This window comes from Agelaius tricolor, unplaced genomic scaffold (assembly GCF_023055355.1).
Source record: "Agelaius tricolor isolate 1412-34295 unplaced genomic scaffold, bAgeTri1.0.p SCAF_3, whole genome shotgun sequence".
Taxonomy (NCBI): domain Eukaryota; kingdom Metazoa; phylum Chordata; class Aves; order Passeriformes; family Icteridae; genus Agelaius; species Agelaius tricolor.
Window position 1 is genome coordinate 15,074,388 of NW_027269263.1, and position 18,400 is coordinate 15,092,787.

The 18,400-nt window shown below is 39.2% G+C and overlaps 1 protein-coding gene across 2 annotated transcripts in view; it reads right to left on the reverse strand.

The window, feature by feature from the left end:
• The window catches only part of SCUBE1 (signal peptide, CUB domain and EGF like domain containing 1), a 192,937-nt gene that overhangs the window by 75,843 nt on the left and 98,694 nt on the right, over positions 1-18,400 (reverse strand). The window contains exons 5-7 of one of the 2 annotated variants that reach the window (XM_071422621.1): positions 18,130-18,255; positions 10,027-10,143; positions 7,116-7,205 (exon numbers count right to left, since the gene is read on the reverse strand). In XM_071422621.1, coding sequence (XP_071278722.1) covers positions 7,116-7,205; positions 10,027-10,143; positions 18,130-18,255 — 333 coding nt within the window. The remainder of the gene's footprint in view (positions 1-7,115; positions 7,206-10,026; positions 10,144-18,129; positions 18,256-18,400) is intronic. The other variant, XM_071422622.1, reaches the window with a different exon arrangement.

Consider the following 18,400-nt stretch of genomic DNA (forward strand, 5'->3'; position numbering starts at 1 on the left):
TATCAAGCTATTGATTACCAATAGTGGCCCCAAGGGTGGAACATATACATGAGGCAATAATGAGTTAGTCTGACTCTACAGACCAACATTTTTCTTGAATAGGGGTGGCAATGCACTGTGAAAGGGTCTTTAGAACCACTTCCTTAAATTTTAAATGAATATTCAAACAAGTACGTTCTGTCTGTGTACATTCTGTCTCCCTATTTCTGAAGACCATTCCAGTCAAAAGCACTGTGAAAACCCAGAGTTTCCCCACAAAACCTACTTTCAAGAAAAAAGCCTTTTGACAGAAAACTCTCATCAGACGACAAGATTCTTTAAGGTTAAGAATGTGTGGCTTTCATATGTTCTACAGCTCCTTTTTCTGATCTGCAAAGAAGCTAAATATGGCTCTACCACAGAGTCCTGAAATCCAGAAAATGATGAGATTTCCATATTATATACACTGTCACTGTGTGGTTTATACAGTATTTCAAGATAGATGCTACAGATTCTATAGTATTTCAAGATGCTTGATTTTGGACAAGTTATTCACACTGAGTCACCAGCAGAGAGATCTTTGGATGGTGAAAGACTATAGAAGGAAAATCCCCATATTGATATGCAATCATTTTAAACATGGCAGGAGAAAATAAATTTAAGTAAGAGACTCTGGTAATTGTAGTTAACTTTGTGGATTCTATTTTCCTGTAATCAAAAAAAGCTGAATGTCTCTACTGAAGAGAAAACAGTGATTCAAAAAGTCCTGTGTGTCATAAAGCGTGGTGGAAGTAAAAAAAAGCCCACTAGAGAAATTAGAAGATTTCTTATTTTTCAGGTGCTCCAGACAAGTCAGTCAAAGCACATTTGATGTTCAGGATGAATAGGGCAGCCTAATCCTTAGATAACTGGAGGTTAAGAAAAGATGCTATATGGCTGACTATTAAATTCAGATGACTCAAGAAATATGATGTTGAGTACTACTTTTGGTTCAAATGGCTAAACCCAAGCTCTAAATTTGTAAATCTCTCTGCCTTTTTTGATGTAACAGATATTTAAATGCTTGCCTTTGCTACAAATGCTGTCAGCCATGGAACAAGCTCAAGTTGTGGGTTTTTTATTTAATATGATATGAGCAGCTCATTAAAATCCATTGTAGGTACTGGGCTAATGATATGAAACCTAAACAGCTTTGACCAGGATAGGATAAACACAGTTACCTTGGCTGATGTGGCCAGGTACCTTCAGGAGGCACAAGATTGGATGAAAGAGCTGACCAGCACACAGAGAAGGGAGTACTGGCATGTCATTCAAGTGGCCAGAGCAGGACTTGCACTTTTGATCTATTATTCTGAATTGGCTTTGGCTGTTTACTGCAATGTTTGGGATCCTTGGCGTTGAGTTGATGGGGAAGTACAATTTCCACAGCAAGCAAATGCAAACAAAGAGATGATTCTGCCCCACATAACTTGAAGGGAGGATATTCTCTGTCATAGACTAATCCACAGCAGAAATGCCCAAATTGCAACTTCCACAGTTCACATCTCTAGCTATTGCTGTGCAGAGGGAATGGTCTTAGCTGACTGCACACTCACCTCTCCAGGCAGGTAGCTGGGTGCTCATAATAAATGGCTGGAAAGCCACTGATAAGATAATGAAAGAGGAGACATCTGCAGAAATCAAATGATTCTTGCTACAACAAGGAAAATACAGAACTAGTGAAAATACTACCTTATTTGCTGGTTAAGTGCCCGGAATACAGCCAGACCACAACCCTGCCTGTGAACAACTCCTAGGAAATCAGAGATGAAATGTAACGCAGGTGCACATATATCCCAGCCTGGCAAAGCTGGTCCTTGGTTTCCAAATGGCACCCCAGAAGCAATCAAGGCAGAAGTAAAATTGAGAAGTAACAAAGACCAGCACAGTTCCAATGCACTTCACAGCCTATACCAGCATTTCAGCTGACAGTAGAATACCTTGGAGGGTTCTTAGGAACCAGCTTCCAGGGAAGAGAATTGCATCACTCTCTCTGAGGTGGGTTGCAAATAACCTTACTGATGACCAAGAAGTTGATGTCCAATGACAAAATCCTCAACTGCCCCGACACAAAATTAGCTGACTATGTCTTGTGAAGGAGTGAATTTCTGTGCAGTTTGGATTTCTGAAGATACTTCTAGCAGTGGTGTCTGTTTTGCTTCCCTTAAGCATGGAAGGGAAATTACTACAATTCCTCAACTTCAGGATGGGCTCATTGTCCTGTTGCTCTTTGCTATACTTACAAGTACTTTGTACACCCCTCTTCTTGTGATGAGAAGGAAGCAACTTTCTATCTTCTAGGCTCAGAGCAAGAATGTTTTATGGTCAAAGTGAGTTCTTACAACAGTGACCTCAGAGAAGAGATCACTCTTTACAACTTCCTGAAAGGTGGTTGTGGTCAGGTGGGGGTCGGTCTCTTTCACCGGGCAGCAACTGACAGAACCAGAGGACACAGTCTTAGGTTGTGCCAAGGGAAATAAAGGTTGGATATTAGGAAAAAGTTTTTTACAGAAAGGGTGATAAAGTTCTGGAATTGTCTGCCTGCAGAGGTGGTGGAGTCACCATCCCTGGATGTGTTGAAAAAAAGGCTGAATGGGGCACTCGGTGCCATGGTTTACTTGAGATGTTAGGGCATGCCATGGTTTAGGGCACGGGTTGGACTTGATGATTTTTAAGGTTTCTTCCAACCTAGAGATTCTGTGAATTCTGTGAAGAATGAAAAAAGGATTGAAGGTGAGGAAGATATTTAGTGTTGGCAGTTGTTCTGAAGTCACCTCATGTTAAGCCCAAATGAAACTGATTCATTGACTGCTAAAGAGTAGAGGAAGGAAAATGAAACAGCGAGAAATGAGTCAGTCTGCCTCTTCAAGAAGAGCTGGCCAGAGGACAGGATCTAACAAACAGCCTGCACAAAGCATCCTGGTTGTGTTGCTAAAACACTTTACAGTCTAGTAAGGCCTGGGATGATGGTGATGTAGCGAGTGACTGCATTTTTAAAGACAATATAAAAAAATACTTCATAAAATTGCTTGGTTCAAAGAGTTGATGTCAAGGGCAAGCCAAAGAGCAAAGCATTATCTCTGACGAGACTCCTTGAGCCTAAATTTCAGACAGTTCTACAGTTCTGGTTCCTCAAAGAGGAAGTTTCCAGCTGCTTGTCACCTTTTTGTAAGCACTTGGCTTATTTGTAATGAGTGAGCCCGATGGCATAACTGATGCTATGAATTCTATTTCTGTGACTAGAATATCAAGTTCTAAAAGGTTTCTTAAAGGTTTCTAAAAGAAAGCTTCAGGATATCAACAGACAATTGCTCTACAGTGGTCAAGGAAGCCCAAAAGCCTTAATTACTTACAATTTATTTATGATAAAGTGCTAGGCTCCTGGATGATTTATTTTTACAGTTTAGACGGTGATGGGGCTGTTGGACTTATGAATTCTATCCAGGGCTATAACAGCAAAAAGAGATACGGAAGCATGAATAAAAGCAACTTCCATTGATGAAGATGTGACACTGGACAAAATATTTTGAAGGTAAGTGTATTAGTAGAGTTAACTGGAAGTTTGGTGCTTCTTAAGTTGTGTGCCCATACTAGAATGTCTCTCATACAGTTAGGCAGGGCAGATATACTGTGATTCACACTCATTCTGGATTTAGACTGAAAGATATGTGAAATGCACCAGTCCACTCCTCTAACCAGGCAGGGCAGATTCATCTTATGATGCTAGGATAGAAAAAACAGTTGTAGCAAATGGGTTCCCAAGGAAAAGAAGGTAAGAGAAGATAGAGAAGGTTGCTGTGATGCTCCTGAGAAACACACAAAATATTTTCAGAAAATATTCTGCTATACAAAACACACACACAAAAGAGAGATTTGAACATAATTTTAAAGAGCTGAAGGCTGTGCTCAACTAACTGCAAGACAAATGACACCAGATGTTTACGAAGACGTGAAGACATTGGTGGTGCCCTTCTGCTTTGTAGTAAGTGCAAGGTGTTCTGCAAAAAAAGGAATGTATGAGTGCCTTAGAGATGATGGTACAGCTCTGCTTTTGGAGCTGTGCACTTCTGCCGGATCCATGTCCTTTCTCAACTACTGAATGCTCATGGCTCAAGGTGCAGTTCACAGCAGCCACCACAGAACTGAGGCAGGACCTCTCCAGGAGCCCCCCTGGAGTACAACTAAGGCCGCACTGCCTCCATTCCATGATGGCAATGGCCAAGGGGAAGTGAGGAAGAGGGAAATGAGCTGTATGAATGTTCACTGACCAGACAACAGCCATTCAGTGCCATCTCTGGAAATGGATCACTCTTGACTGTGAATCCAAGTGCTTTTCCTTGATTCAGGGAAATAGGGTTTCAGCTGGAAGCCCTCAGGATCTGTCCAAAGATTACGAAGAAGTTGGATGGAAATTCCTAGGCATCTTTGGACAGTTCTAAAGGGAAGTTTCTTGTAGGTCATCAGAGAAGACCAGTTTCTCATCTGCCTCAGAAGATCTAGATAAGAATGCATCTAACAGGAAGGAAAATTGAGTATTTACCTAATTTTCTCTATTTAAGATTTAGCCACAAGTCACAGGACTACACCATGACTCGGACACAGCCAGTCTGAGGTGCCCAGTCCTAATGTAGCAAGATGACTGCTCTAGGCAGCCTTGTCTGACAGCAACACTCTTCTAAAGCAATCTTTTCAGGCTTATTCTGAGCCTTGGCTGACTTCAAGGGTTATACAGATCATAGTCATTTTGCTAGCATGCAGCAAATGACAGGGGACTAGCAATTATCATCTCAGGACTTGCAATTGAAGGCACCTTTCATCGGATTACTAAAATTACATAAAGTCATCTACTTTTCTTACTCTCCCAAGACTGTCTGCAGGAGGGTCAAAAGTCAGTCTATTTAGAAAAACTGGGAAAAAAGTTTCCTGAGGAACCGTCCAATATTTCCTAAAACAGCTGTTTATAAAATATCTGAAGACATATGGAATTTCATGGAAATGCCACTACACTTTGGAAATGAATAAGAGTGCATTAAAAAGAATAAATCTGAGTATCAGCAATCAGCAGAAACATACAAGTAGAAAAGTTCCTAAATATTAAGCCACCCACTCAGATCTCACTCACTAATTAAATTTATTTTCTTCTCTAGTTAATGTTTTTCTAAGGAATCAGTGATTTAAACACAGCATGTCCAGAAACTCACAGCTGTCAGCTGATACCTGCTAATACAGGAAGTACTGAAGAATTCAACAATGTATTTTGCAAATTGGATTTTAAACTATATCTCCCTAAGCCTATTTCTAGGGTCTATGTTCAGCTTGGAACTTGCAGACCTGGTGTAATTAAGAAGGCTGTTACTAATATTTTTAATGCAAAACTTTTTAATAGTATTTGCCTGGACTCTTGGAAGCAGTGTAAGCTTATTTTCAGGTTGGATATTTATTTTTTTCAGAGGGTGAGGCATCAACACAGTGCACTATGTTGCTCAGTACCTCTAGAGTACTGCACATACTATTTGTGGCTGGGCAAACTCACCATTGAGACCCAGAGGGTAGCATTTTTCAGTGGCCTGGAGCTCTTTTGGCCCACAAATTTTCCTGACTTCTTGTGAGACGATGTGTCTCATTGAAATTATAGCTGTAAGTGTTAACAGCACATTTATAAAGCAAGATGAGCTGTCTCATTGCTTTTGTTGGGTTAAATAATTTCAAATTGTGTATCCTTAAAAAATAAAACAATATGGGTCACTTGCTAGGTCTGCAAACTAATTGGAAATTAACAATCACAGATAATCTAAAAATAAAGGAACATATGCCCAGATTTTCACATCAAGGAAGATATTTTACCTCAATCTTGTCATCTAATACCATTACAAAGTCATAACACTATGCCATTTCCTACTCAGTGGTTGTATGCTGGTCTCTGGGTAAATGGACTATTTGTCATGTACGACAAGATACAAATGATATGGAAACTTTATAAATATTTCCACCTACTCCAACTATTAGCACAGCAATCAACTAAATACTCAAAGTGAGGCTTTGGTCTCCTCAAGGTGGTCACTCCAGGTAGGTATGGATGCTCACAGGCAGGCTAAGCTTTTCAAAGGCTAGCAGGACAGTCTGCAAAGGACTTAAGTGGTTTTAAGAAAAGAAATAGCAACCCTGAGGGAAGAGAGCAGAATTTTGTCCTGTCTCTTCTGTGGTGATGAATCCCTGTCTTGTACATGGGTCCATTGGGTACATCTCAGTCTGTGCTACACTGTGCTCTTTGTCTCATGCAAAGTCTGGCAGAGGCCCAGCCACTCGACCCTTTCTATTCCCAAAAGGCCCTTCTCACTAACAGCCAGAAATGTAAAGTGGATGAGACAAGCACAAAGGTGTGCAATGGGAGCAGAAGCTTAAGAATTATCTTCACTGTTCAGTGCACTTCCTACTCTGTTCCTCTCTCAGGCTCCAAAAACAGAGAGAAACAAGCCATGCCTCAGAAAGAAGAATGTACAGAAGCTCACTAGTCACTAGGGAAAGATCTTTCAGTGGTTACTAAAATAGCTGCACAAAGGAAATAAATGAATTTCCAGTCACAACATTTACATTTCAATCAAAAGAACAGGAAATTTTAATTAGGCAAATACACTTGCTCATTTAACACCACAAATGTAATAGAACATTGGTTTATATCGTCATCATCATCGTCATCATCCACTTTTAAGACAATAGGCAGGTCTGCAACAGGAGATTTTTCAGGAATTCTAGAGCAACACATACACACAAACACACAAATCACATGTAAAAAGTAGCTTGCATAAGCTAAGTAAGGTTAATGGCAAAAGCTTCTTTCTATGCAGAGAAAATTGAGCATTAAAGCTGCAGCATTAGGAAAAAAAAAGTTTAAAAACAAGGAATGAAGTTGTAAAACAGATGAGAACTTAACAAAATTGGTGACCTTTCCACACAGATGAAGTCAGGTTAAAAAAAAAACCAGGCCAAACCAAAACCAAAGGAGACCAAAACCAAATGAGACCAAAAGAGAACCTCCCCCCCACATACATACAGACAAAAGTGAGAGCACAACAAAGGAAGTGGAAGAAAAGTGTTACCCATAAGTAGCCGCCGTTTCACCCGCTTGTCCACATCAGCTACTGACGTGGCATTGTACTCAGAACTCTCAATTGCAGCCTCATCCTTCTCTAAAACACAAGTAAGGGACAAACATGGAGCAGTTGGTTAATCACAAGCCCAATTTTCCGCTGCCTAAGACAGTTTCTTGGCATGGCACAGCCAAGGCCAAGAAGCAAGGCATGAAAGCACTAAATCCCCGTTAGAGAGTTAATTCCCTTTGAGAACCCAGGAAAAAATTAAAAGGGTGTTTAGGGAAAGGAGGAAGAAAGAGAATGGGAAGGAAGAATGATCAGCTCAGAAGTAATTAATCACACAGAGGAAGCTGGATTTCTACTGGAGAACAAGACAGCTAACATGGGTGCCCCAGAGAGGTGTTAATGATGAAAATTAAAATTCAGGAAGGCTAGTCAAACAAACTACCAAAGACAACCTAGGCTAATGGGGGCACCAGGATGTGAAGGTGGCAGGCAGAAGACTAGGACAGACAGAGAGAGCGAGAAGAGTCCGGTGATGGATGGGCACAGATGCACCACAGCCTTGTACACATCGACACACTGAGAAACGAAACAACAGCATGCAAATTAAACAACAACAACAATAAACAAACAACAAACCAAACAAACACAAAAAAAGATCAATTTGGGCAGTGCTGGTTGCCTGCTTGTCTATGAAACACTACTAGCTAAACATTCAACGCTAGGAAAGATGTTGCAAGAAAAGGGTTTAGTAATTTTATTAGCATGCAGTGAGAAGGATGATGTCATCAGAGGTCACTTTACAAGGTAGTCTCTGACATCCTACATGTAAGAGTTTCATACAGCATAATGAGGACTTTGGTTATGCTTCATTAGAAATACACAGAAACAGTCACAAGTATGGGAAGAGATGATCAGTTTGTGAAATAAAATTAAAGATTTCTGATACAGGAGAGCAATGGAGGAGCAGCAGCTGGGTAAATAAAATAATTTGTAGGAAAAGGGAAATGCTCATTAGGAAAACAAAAAATGAAAATGCAAGTTGGGACTTTCACATGCAGCAAACATAAAAAAAAGTTAAGCAAACGAAGACAAAATATGTTAGACAAAGGGTCAACAAGTATTTATCTGGCATTGCAGAAGTTTGCATTCTTGCAGTGATGGCTGGAATATATACACCACTGAAGACAGCAAACACTGGAATCACTGAAGTGAGGAGGAGGAGGAGGCTGGCAGGTTTTGTTTGTGGCAACTCTACATGGTTGAGTGGTAACAAGAAGTTGTTTTGTTTTGTTTTTAACAAGTTCTAGATGGGATCAGGCTGCAATAGAGGCTTTTGTTTGAGTTTGTTTGTTTTTTTTTTCTCTGTAAATAATTAATAAACGTCAGTTATCAGACAAGACAGGCAATCAGGAACCATCACCAGAAAGCAGGAATAAATAAATGTAAAAAAAAAAAATTAGAAGTATTCTAAGAGAAAGAACTATTTTAGAGGGAAGAAAATCAGCACAGGCAGTAATATGTGACTTACATCACAAGACCAAGGAATGTAACATGGAGTTGTACGTATTACATTACAAAAATGGGAAAAAAAGTAAAAAAAAATAGATGCAATGTAAACATCTTTTAAAATATTTTTTTACATGCTGGACAAAATAAAATATCCAAGTATATTAGTGAACAATAATAAATAGAAGATCAATTATACATTCAATAAAACCTGCTCTCAAGGCTCTCACTCTTGCAAGTTCTCCCCATCTGGAACTGCCACAGGACAGGGATTGCAGGATGGAGCTCTCTGTTATCAGAGGCACTCACTGAGAGATCCCCTGCACTCAGACACACCTTGTGCAGACAAAAAGGCAGAGCCCAGCTCTGAGCCTTGCTAGGCTTCACCTCTGCCAGCAGAAATCTCACACTGCCCCACAATTTGTGCAGTTAAACCCCTCAGAAGTGAGCAAGGCTCTGGGCAGCTACAGAGCTTTATGCCATGGATCTGACCAAGACACTGGCTAAAGGTAACCGACAGATTTCCATGGGTTTCAAATGCTCTGTCTTGCAGTACTGGAGAGAAAATACGATAAATATGTGTCTGTGTTCTTTTAACCTCAAGAAATGACTAAGAATTTGTAAGAACTTGAAATTAAACAAACAAAAAAAAGTCATCATGTCCGCAATGCCAATGAAAACCATTATGGATTTCAGCTTCTGATCTGTGAGTAAGAATTTTCAAATGTTAACTTGCATCATGCAAAAATGCACTTTTTAATTTATTTTAAAGTGGAGTAGAAAGAAATGGAGTTAAGCAAATCATACATTTTATAATCATAAATGTTTGCAAAGCATCTGCCAAGATGCTCCATATCTTGACCGGCTCTTTCCTGCTGACATTCTGAATGAAAGCTTAGTCACTACAAGTGTTGCAGTTTTTAGAATCGTGAAACATACACCAGGGAAGACAGCACATAATGACTCCTTTTCCCTGGTAACAGCTCAGAAAGGAAGGTAATTTTTCTAACCTTGCTCAAGCAAGGAAATCTTGACTGATGAAAGTGAACTGAAGAGCTAAACTTTCATTTAAAATGATGAATGTTCTACACCTTTTTACTTCAAAAATAGTTATGAACAGAAACAAAAGTCACAAGCAGGTAACAAAGGGATAGATACTTCATTAACAAACATTTTGACAGAACACACACAAATGCCTCTCTGTGTGCCTGGCTGAGCCAGGAGCTGCTGGAACACCCTTCTGTCAGCTGCTGGAGCACCCCTCTGTCACACAGGCATCACACACACACACACACACACAAACACACACACACACACACACACACACACACACACACACACACACACACACGGCACAGAGATTCTGAGCAACCCCAAATCAAACGAGCTGCAGAGAGGTACTCACCAATGCAGGTTCGGCCATCTGAGTGCAGGGCATACTTCTGATGACAGCCACACACAGGGCCAGTATCTGTGTCATCACAGGTGTGCTGGCAGCCTCCATTCCCATAGTTACAGGTTACTAGTTAAGCCCCAAATGAATGTGTATATATGTATATATAAATAAAATGACAATGAAACCAATTAGTCTTGAGAGCCTTTCAGAACATAGAAGAACAGTAACATTCCAAGACATAAGGCAACATAACATTTGTGCTTGCAATTATTTATATTTTTTCCTTCTGCCCCCTCCCTTCTACCTGTCTCACGCCCTAGCCTCAATCCATACAGTGAAGAAGCGAAAGAAAAATAAAAGCATTTTCCCCACTCTATTTGTATCAATAATTTTAGTGTGATTCTCAGCCAATTCTATGTCTTCCTAAAAGCTACATGCTTCATGTCCATGATGAAATTAAGTCTGCCAATACAAATGTATACTTTCAGGTCTATAGACAGAATCTCTCTTTTGTTGCCCCATCATTCTCTCAGTAGAGGAAGCAGAGACCAAGCAGCAAGAACAGAACCACAAAAGTCTTGGAATATACTATATGAAGTGCTGGCCCCCCTAAAGCAACAAGTTTAAAAATAAACCAGGAAATGTTTGGGTTTATTTTTACTTCTCTGCAATAAAAAATACACAGTTGTTATGGCTCTGAGATGTGCTGGCCTCAGCCAGGAAGGAAGCACTGGAGATGCCACTTTCACTTCCAGGAAAGAAGAACAGCTTTTACCAATTCAAATGTCCTCTGGTGAAAAAGTACTAAAGATATATTAAAAGTAAATATTTTTCATGAGAATAGGTAGAATTTTGAAGGTTACACGAATTAATAGATCAGATTAAATTGATTTCCTTTGTCACATGATGGATTTGATTTCTGCCAGCTAAGACAAACTATATTTAAAATATTAAGCTGGCTAGCACCATTTAATAAAGCCTCTCACTTGCCCCTGTGTCATTTCATCCTTTGCAGCTGCACACTTTGATGCTGAATAACAGTTCTGATCTGATTCCTGAATTCAATTTACTGTCTTTATTTGGACTAGATTCTTTACTGGTAAATATATACTGGCAAATACGGGGTAAATCCAATATGCCATTATTTAGTTATATACTCATCATTTCAGAGGACTTAAATGTTTTGAAATGTTATGGTAATTTAAGTGAAGATTACATTTATTTAAATACTGACTCCCAGTAATCAGAAGGAACTTCCTCACATTGGTCTTAGCAGAATTTTCCTTCTAGATAAAAATTTATAAAAGAGGCAGGGTAGCAAATTGCAATATACAACAACAGTACAGTATTTGAAAATCATATATCTAACTAAAATCTGAGGTTGTATCTAATGCAAGAGGGCTACATTCATATATTTTCCCACTGAACTCAGTGACCCTGCTTTAATTCTAGCTCCTGAAAATGGAGTAGACCGGAATTTTCCATCACAGTTACTAGAAATGAAATATCCCACCTCTGGTGTGAGTGCCTCAGTGCTGAGCAGCCATGTCACTCTCAGTAATCACTGAAGTATTTATCTTAAAATGGAACAGTTCTAAAAAAAGCAAATGAGGTAGACCCACCACAGCATATCCAACAGAATTCCCATTAAAACCTCCTGCCAGAATGGGAACCACAAGTTTACAATTTCAGCTCCTGAATTCTGGCAAAGATCTCAGCAGGAATTGTCCACCTCTCAAGTGAGTACAGACCTGAGGCCACTACAGGTGCAAGCATCCTTGGTCCTTCCGATTCTATACTTGGAATAAAAACCCTTGTGCTGTTCAGAGATGGAGATGGAATAGCCTTGGTGCCTGGTGGCAAGAACAATCTCTGAAAAGAGAGACTGCCTGGATTCCCACCTCACTTTCCAGGAATATCACTGTTCTATCCAACTGGAAAGAATGGCAGTGAGAAACATGGGGAAACCTGCCTGATCCATGTTCCCTTTTTGCAGCTTGACAGTTTGTGCACTAAACTGGTAAATGGAAATGGTGGGTTCAGTCCAACCAGACAGGGGAGGGAATATACCCCAAATCATGAGAATCCTAAACTTGCAAGGAATTACATTACAAAACCCCTAAGCAACAGCCACCCTCGGGCATTCTTTCTCCTTCTCCACTTTTATACCTTACCTAATAATTTATTTTTGTGAAAAAATAGCAGAAGCAAATCAGTCTGCTTTGCATCCAAAGGAAGCAACATTTATTTCCCTTCAATACACTGTAACATTTTTATTTTTTATGCAAAACAAACAAAACTCAATGTCAATTCTCTATTCCTAAAGTTCCCACCTTTCCAATGAAGACATGCTTATTACTTGACCCCATATGCCTCTTGGACTATGTGGAGTTTCTGTCCTTGTTGGACTGCAGTGCCATCACAAATTAACTTAAAGGTGTTGTTTATGCCAGATGTTTAAATACATTTCTAGCCAACAGTATTTTTATTGAGGATTTTAAAGTGCAATCAGCAACAAAGTGTGTATTTAAAAAATGCAACTGCAGTGGTTATTTTTGGCATTCCTTGCTGAAAGCCTCTGCTGGCAGAGATGAAAATATCTGAACAGGCTTGCTCTGACCCACGTAATATGAGGAACTTTTCCTTACTATATTTGTCTATGAAAAAATTGCACCAGACTGATGGTATTTATAGCAAATCCTGCAGAATCACACACTTTTACAGCTTCCCTGCCTATAAAAGTTGCTGGTTCCCATTCTACCCAGTCCATGAATGCACATGTAGGTCAGTTCCTTTTCCTGTCTCCTAGAAACATTAGTAAATCATGTTTTTGAAGGATTTGAATTTCTGTCTAGACTACAATTTATTTATTTATTTTAAGTAACTTGAGTCAACATTTTGAAGTTTGACAAGCTCTACAGGTGAAATTGCTACAAAATCTAGTTTAAAAATATGTCACTTCAATTTTCTTCCAGTCCTCATTCTGTAGCAGTGACACAGTGGGAAGTTTCTCTTGCTTACAGAAAGAAAATCATAATTATTTAAAAGCAAATGGACATCCAGATCTACTTCATTTTTGTGAGAAAGAATTAAAGCAATATTAATGAGAATTCACAAAGTGTTATTTTAAAAACTATTTCTGATAAATTTGGACTCTGCAGCTATGCAAACAGCTGTGTGCTCATTCAGAGTCTGTGATATTGAAGAGGCAAACAGAGGCAAAATGGTAAATTCCAACAGACAAAGATCACCTTAAAATATCACAAATCATGTTAAAATGAAAGGGATGGAAAATAGTGAGGGGTTTTTTGACTTTTTTTATTGTTGTTGTTTCTTTTGTTGTTTTTGGTTTTTTTTTTAACCAAAGGAGAATATTCATGTATCTTTTAGAACTCAGACATACTTATCCCCATATGGCAGATTTAAAACCAGAGTAACACCATCTTTTGATGGTGCTTCAGCATTTGTATGTGTCCTAAGTGCAGTCAGAATTCTGGGCTCTTTCCCTTAGTGGGAGGAATGCCCTTGTACAACAGCAGAGAAGCCCTACAAATGACACAAATGACACACACCCTCTGTGGGACAGGTCCAGTGCTGGCAGCCAAACCACCAGTCTGTTCTCCCAACACTCTTCCACGTGGATAAAGAGTTTTGGGGCTGACACTGGGGCTTCAAAGTGCCTGCAAACCAGATTACTTATTTTCACTGACTACAATGCTCAGGGTCCTGGGCTGGCCAGACACCCTTCAGGCCCTGGCAGGCAGCAGAATGGCTCTACCTGTCCACCTGCCCACACTGGAACCAGCAGCATTATTCAGTTTGACTGGGCTAAGCCAAACAGTCCTGAGACACAGCTTGGCATGTGGGCCAGTGCTTACAGACAGAGAAATATATGGACTAGTGTAGAAATGACATTTTGATAATGAAAAATGAGAAATAACTGTCTGAAAGAGAAATGGCATCTCAAAGAACAAGAAGGATTTTAATGTACATATGCTACTAAGTATTGACAGTGATATTCCATGCTAAACTCCCCAGAAGACAGAAGGTACCAGAATTCAGCTTCACTCTACAGCCTAAATCCTGCTTTCGGTGCTTCTCTGAAATTTCACAGAATCCATCTTACATGACCATGACAAGAAGTACTTGAAAACATACGGCAAATTATTTAATCTAGCATTTATTACTTGGTAACTTAACAAATAGCCCAAGATAACAGTGCTCTGATCCTGTCCAAATATGGACTGAAATATATACCATGGCTCAGATGCCATAGACAGATGTTTTTGTAGGATGGACTTCTCAAATGAGCATATTGTCATCCCCGATAACTTGAAAACTGCACTGTTTCTTAACTAAATTGGCCATTAAATACATAATTCACATAAATATATGGGCACCTCTATGTGATAAAGCTGTGCATGCAAAATTGCTTACATGATTTATTCTAGTATGGCTTTACATTTTTGACATTCTGGGGATCTTTGTACTGATAGCAAACAGTTGCATGAGGACAGCATCTGCAGGAGCTGAAAAGCTGCCACTTGGCATAGGGAGGTTGGCATTTTATTGTAAAAGTACTAGGCAGGATTATTAGAATCACTTTGCACTAGCTTTCCTGCTCACTTAAATCATTATTATCCAAGGAGGCAGACAGAAGCAGCTGTAGGTAGGGTTACCCAGCATTTTTCACCAAAAGATTCGGCTTTTACTTGTTTATAACTCTTTCAGGTTGCAACTTGCAGGTATGTGAATCTGCTTTAGATTTCCTCTTATTTTTAAGCTTCCAGCTAAGAAAGAGAGGAACATAAAATGTCTTGGTTTTTTCATATTTGGGGAAAAAATCTTCAGTTTATCAAAACCATCTAATGCAATTGTGCTCAGGAGCAGGATCTTATTATCTGTCATGGATACAGACACAGAAAGAAGAGGTAAATTCCTATGTTTTTTTCAACATAATCTGGAGCCAAATCGACTGTTCTGAAGTATCTTCTTTCTGCTGACAGCAAGTATCTATGAAAATTACTGACAAAGCAAAATCTTCTGGGGTTGTGTACACCAGAGGCCATTAAAGTACAGAAGTAGCAGTAAACTCCACAAAGCTGAAGTTTATTGATGCTTTGGAGCTAAAGGATGAAGTTCATCTGAGGGATCATGTATGGATCTGTATGATTCTGCTTTGTGTATTTCTAGATGGCTTCTTGAGGTCCCTTTCAGCCTCAACACTTCAGTGTTTTCTTAATATGTTGGGCAACTAGAAATTGCATACTTAAAATTTACACTAAGAAACCATTAAGGCTGCAATCTTGAGCACTCAAAAGCTGCAAAATACCAGACTTCTAAATAAACCTATTGTGTCATAACTCTCCTCAATGACAAATGCAGAAAATGCTCCTGTCTCATTTAGTGCCTAGTGAAGCTGGGGAAAGTCAGGGCTGTGGAAACAGCTGGGAATCTTCGCTCATCTGCTGCAGAGTGAGTAGCAAACCAGAAATGGACTGTCAAGAAAGAATGGTCTTGATCAGATAGTGAAAAGAGCCCTAAAAACTCTAACCTATTTCTGCCTTCACTGAGGAATCCCTACTTAGAGCTTGGCAAGTCACTTGAATCTCTTCTATTACAGGTTACTGATTTTATAGTCCTTTCTCTATGACATTTGCAACTACAGCCATCAGGAGCCATCAGGAGTTTGGCTTGGATCATATTAATGTGCTGTAAATGGTTAGCCGGCTTCTGTGTGGCTCTTGGTAATCACCTATCACTACCAAATGAGTTTGATATTAATATCTTTATATTAATTTCTCTTTTGTAAGATGGGCAAAGTAGTACTTTTTAACTTGAGAAGAGTATTTTGAAAATACATTACAAATGTCTACAAAGCACTTTGATATTACAGTAATGAGTATCATGGGAAAATCCATGAGGGAATGAAAAATTTTGTATTCACAATAGGGTTTAAGTACTGTGCAGTAGGAAAGGCATGACACTAAATTACGGAGAGGAAGCTACTGAACACAAGCCTGTTTAATGAACACTGACCGTAATGGACACTGCATGAAGCAAGAGTGACTGCCATGTGAAGGTAAATGATAAGATGGGATGCGCTTATGTAACTAGCATGTAATGACAATTGTGATACATAAAAAGCATAGAGCCTTCCTCCAAGTGTTTCTGCTTTCTAACTTATTTTAACATCTTCCTTGAGGAAGACTTGAATTGTTACTAAAGGCCTTGGGCCAATATATTTGAAAACCTCTCCCAGTGGTCTGACTGAATTGCAAACTGGCTGATAAAAAGTTCTCCAAGAGAGGTACTAGGTGTACTGAGAAGTACACTCTCTGTCACTTGTTCACATAAAAGAACCAGAGCAGCAGGCTCTGACAAACCCTGAAAGGCCTGGACTCCTGGAGGACCATGATAAAACAGCATAACTGACAAGGATATGGGCTTTTACAAGGATGTCTTAGACCCTACCTGTCCCTGTTATACAGGGCTACAGACCCAGCTCAGGCTGGCAAGTGGGAATTGTCTAGCTCTTCAACATAGCTGCTCTGAAATGGTTAGCTGTGAAAAAGTTTTTTTTAAAAGTTGAGATTTAGTCACAGAATTAGGCTTCTATAAATAGCCCACTGTAATCTCACAATTACTGTCCCAGGCTATCTGGCTACACCTTTGTACTTCTGTGCATTTGGAAGGACTAGAAGTAATTATTTTAAGTAAGAACTCTGGATCACATACTTGCAGAATGTGCTGTGGGTTTAGAGGTTGATGTGCTTCAAAGTAAGCTCTGCAGCCTTGGAAAACTCAGTGTCCCTACTTAGAAATCTGTCACCAAAAGTTCATGATACTTACAACTACAATTTGAACACCAGAGGACATTGAATAAATTAAAGTTTTTATTCTAAACTCTGAGGCATTTAGAAATAATGTTCCAGAAAAGGCTCTAATCCTCCTGCCACCATCTATTACTGAAAATCCCAAAGAATATGAGAATTTGAGGAAACAAATAATAACAACATTAGTAAACATCCTCCCACACTTCACCAATGTAGCTGACATTGCACTCCAATTAACAGCACGCAATATTCACTTCTAATAAACACTGAGAATGAAAACTACCATAAAGGCATTTTTCTCTGTGCTTTTGCCTTTGGCCCTGCGTAGCCTCTTACTATGGAGCAGAAATCAGGCTGTAAATACTCTGTGGCACTTCTTTATGACATTCAAAAGTGATTCTTTTCACTTTGTACTTGGGAACTAGTATCATCTATGTGTGTTTACATAGTGGAGATCTCAGCAAGAAAAAAACTAAAGTGTAAGAAAGACTATCTCAAAAATACTGGCCCTGTGCAAAGCAGCAAACATTTTATGTTGTTTTACTACACTTCTTTTGTCTCTCTCAAAGCTACCAAGTAGGAATGCAAGCTATTGGACTCAGATCTAAGACTCACTGAAGCCATCAGAAAGACTCAGTTCTGAAGCTTTTAGATGACAATGCTGAGGTCAATTATTTGAACCTGTACAGAACAATTTCTAATTTTGTGGGTTAATGAGTATCTGCATCCTTAGCATCCCAGCTTCAGGAATATAACACTCTGGGCTTTTCTCTGAAGAACAGTATATTTGATGCAGCTGCATGTTTTCCAAGTAATAATTCTAGACTGTGAGAGTGGAATCAAGACTAGAGCAATCATTTCTGTCTTTTAAAAATATTGGAACTGACACTCTTAATTTAATAGCTCTATTGGATTTATCATTAAATTAATTGATGCATCCACCTTTGTGGACCTTCAAAATATTGCAAGCCAGAACCCATTATGCTTTATTTGTATTGCTTTACTAGGAAAGCCTGGATTAAACTGATCCTTCACTTTTCTGCATTTATAGCAAAGTAGAAAAGTTATGATTTTGATAACTGAGCCACTGTCAACATTCTATTATTCAATCCCTCTAATCCATCTCCAAATGCATCTTCTACAGCAAAAAAAACCCTCATTACCAAAATTATCAATCACCTTTGGCCAAAACAAATATAACTTCTTGTGGAACACAACAACAATGAAGAAAACAAGACATTTTGGGGCATTTGAAATTTAATCTTCATCTACCTACATTTGCAGTCCTTCTGGTTTTTCGCAAGTTCAAAGCCAGGTCTACATTCACAGGCAACCCCACCTTTGGGTGTCTCCCGGCAGATGTGTGCACACCCATGATCTTTATTCATACAGTTCATACCCTCTGTGGAAAAGGAAAGAAAAATAGAAAATATTAGTATTAAAATAAAATTGCAAAATAATTATGCATATCCAGTCCTCCAATAATTTTATCTGTAACTTTTATTTTTCATCTGGACCGTGTTCCACAAGACAAAAGAACAGAGCTG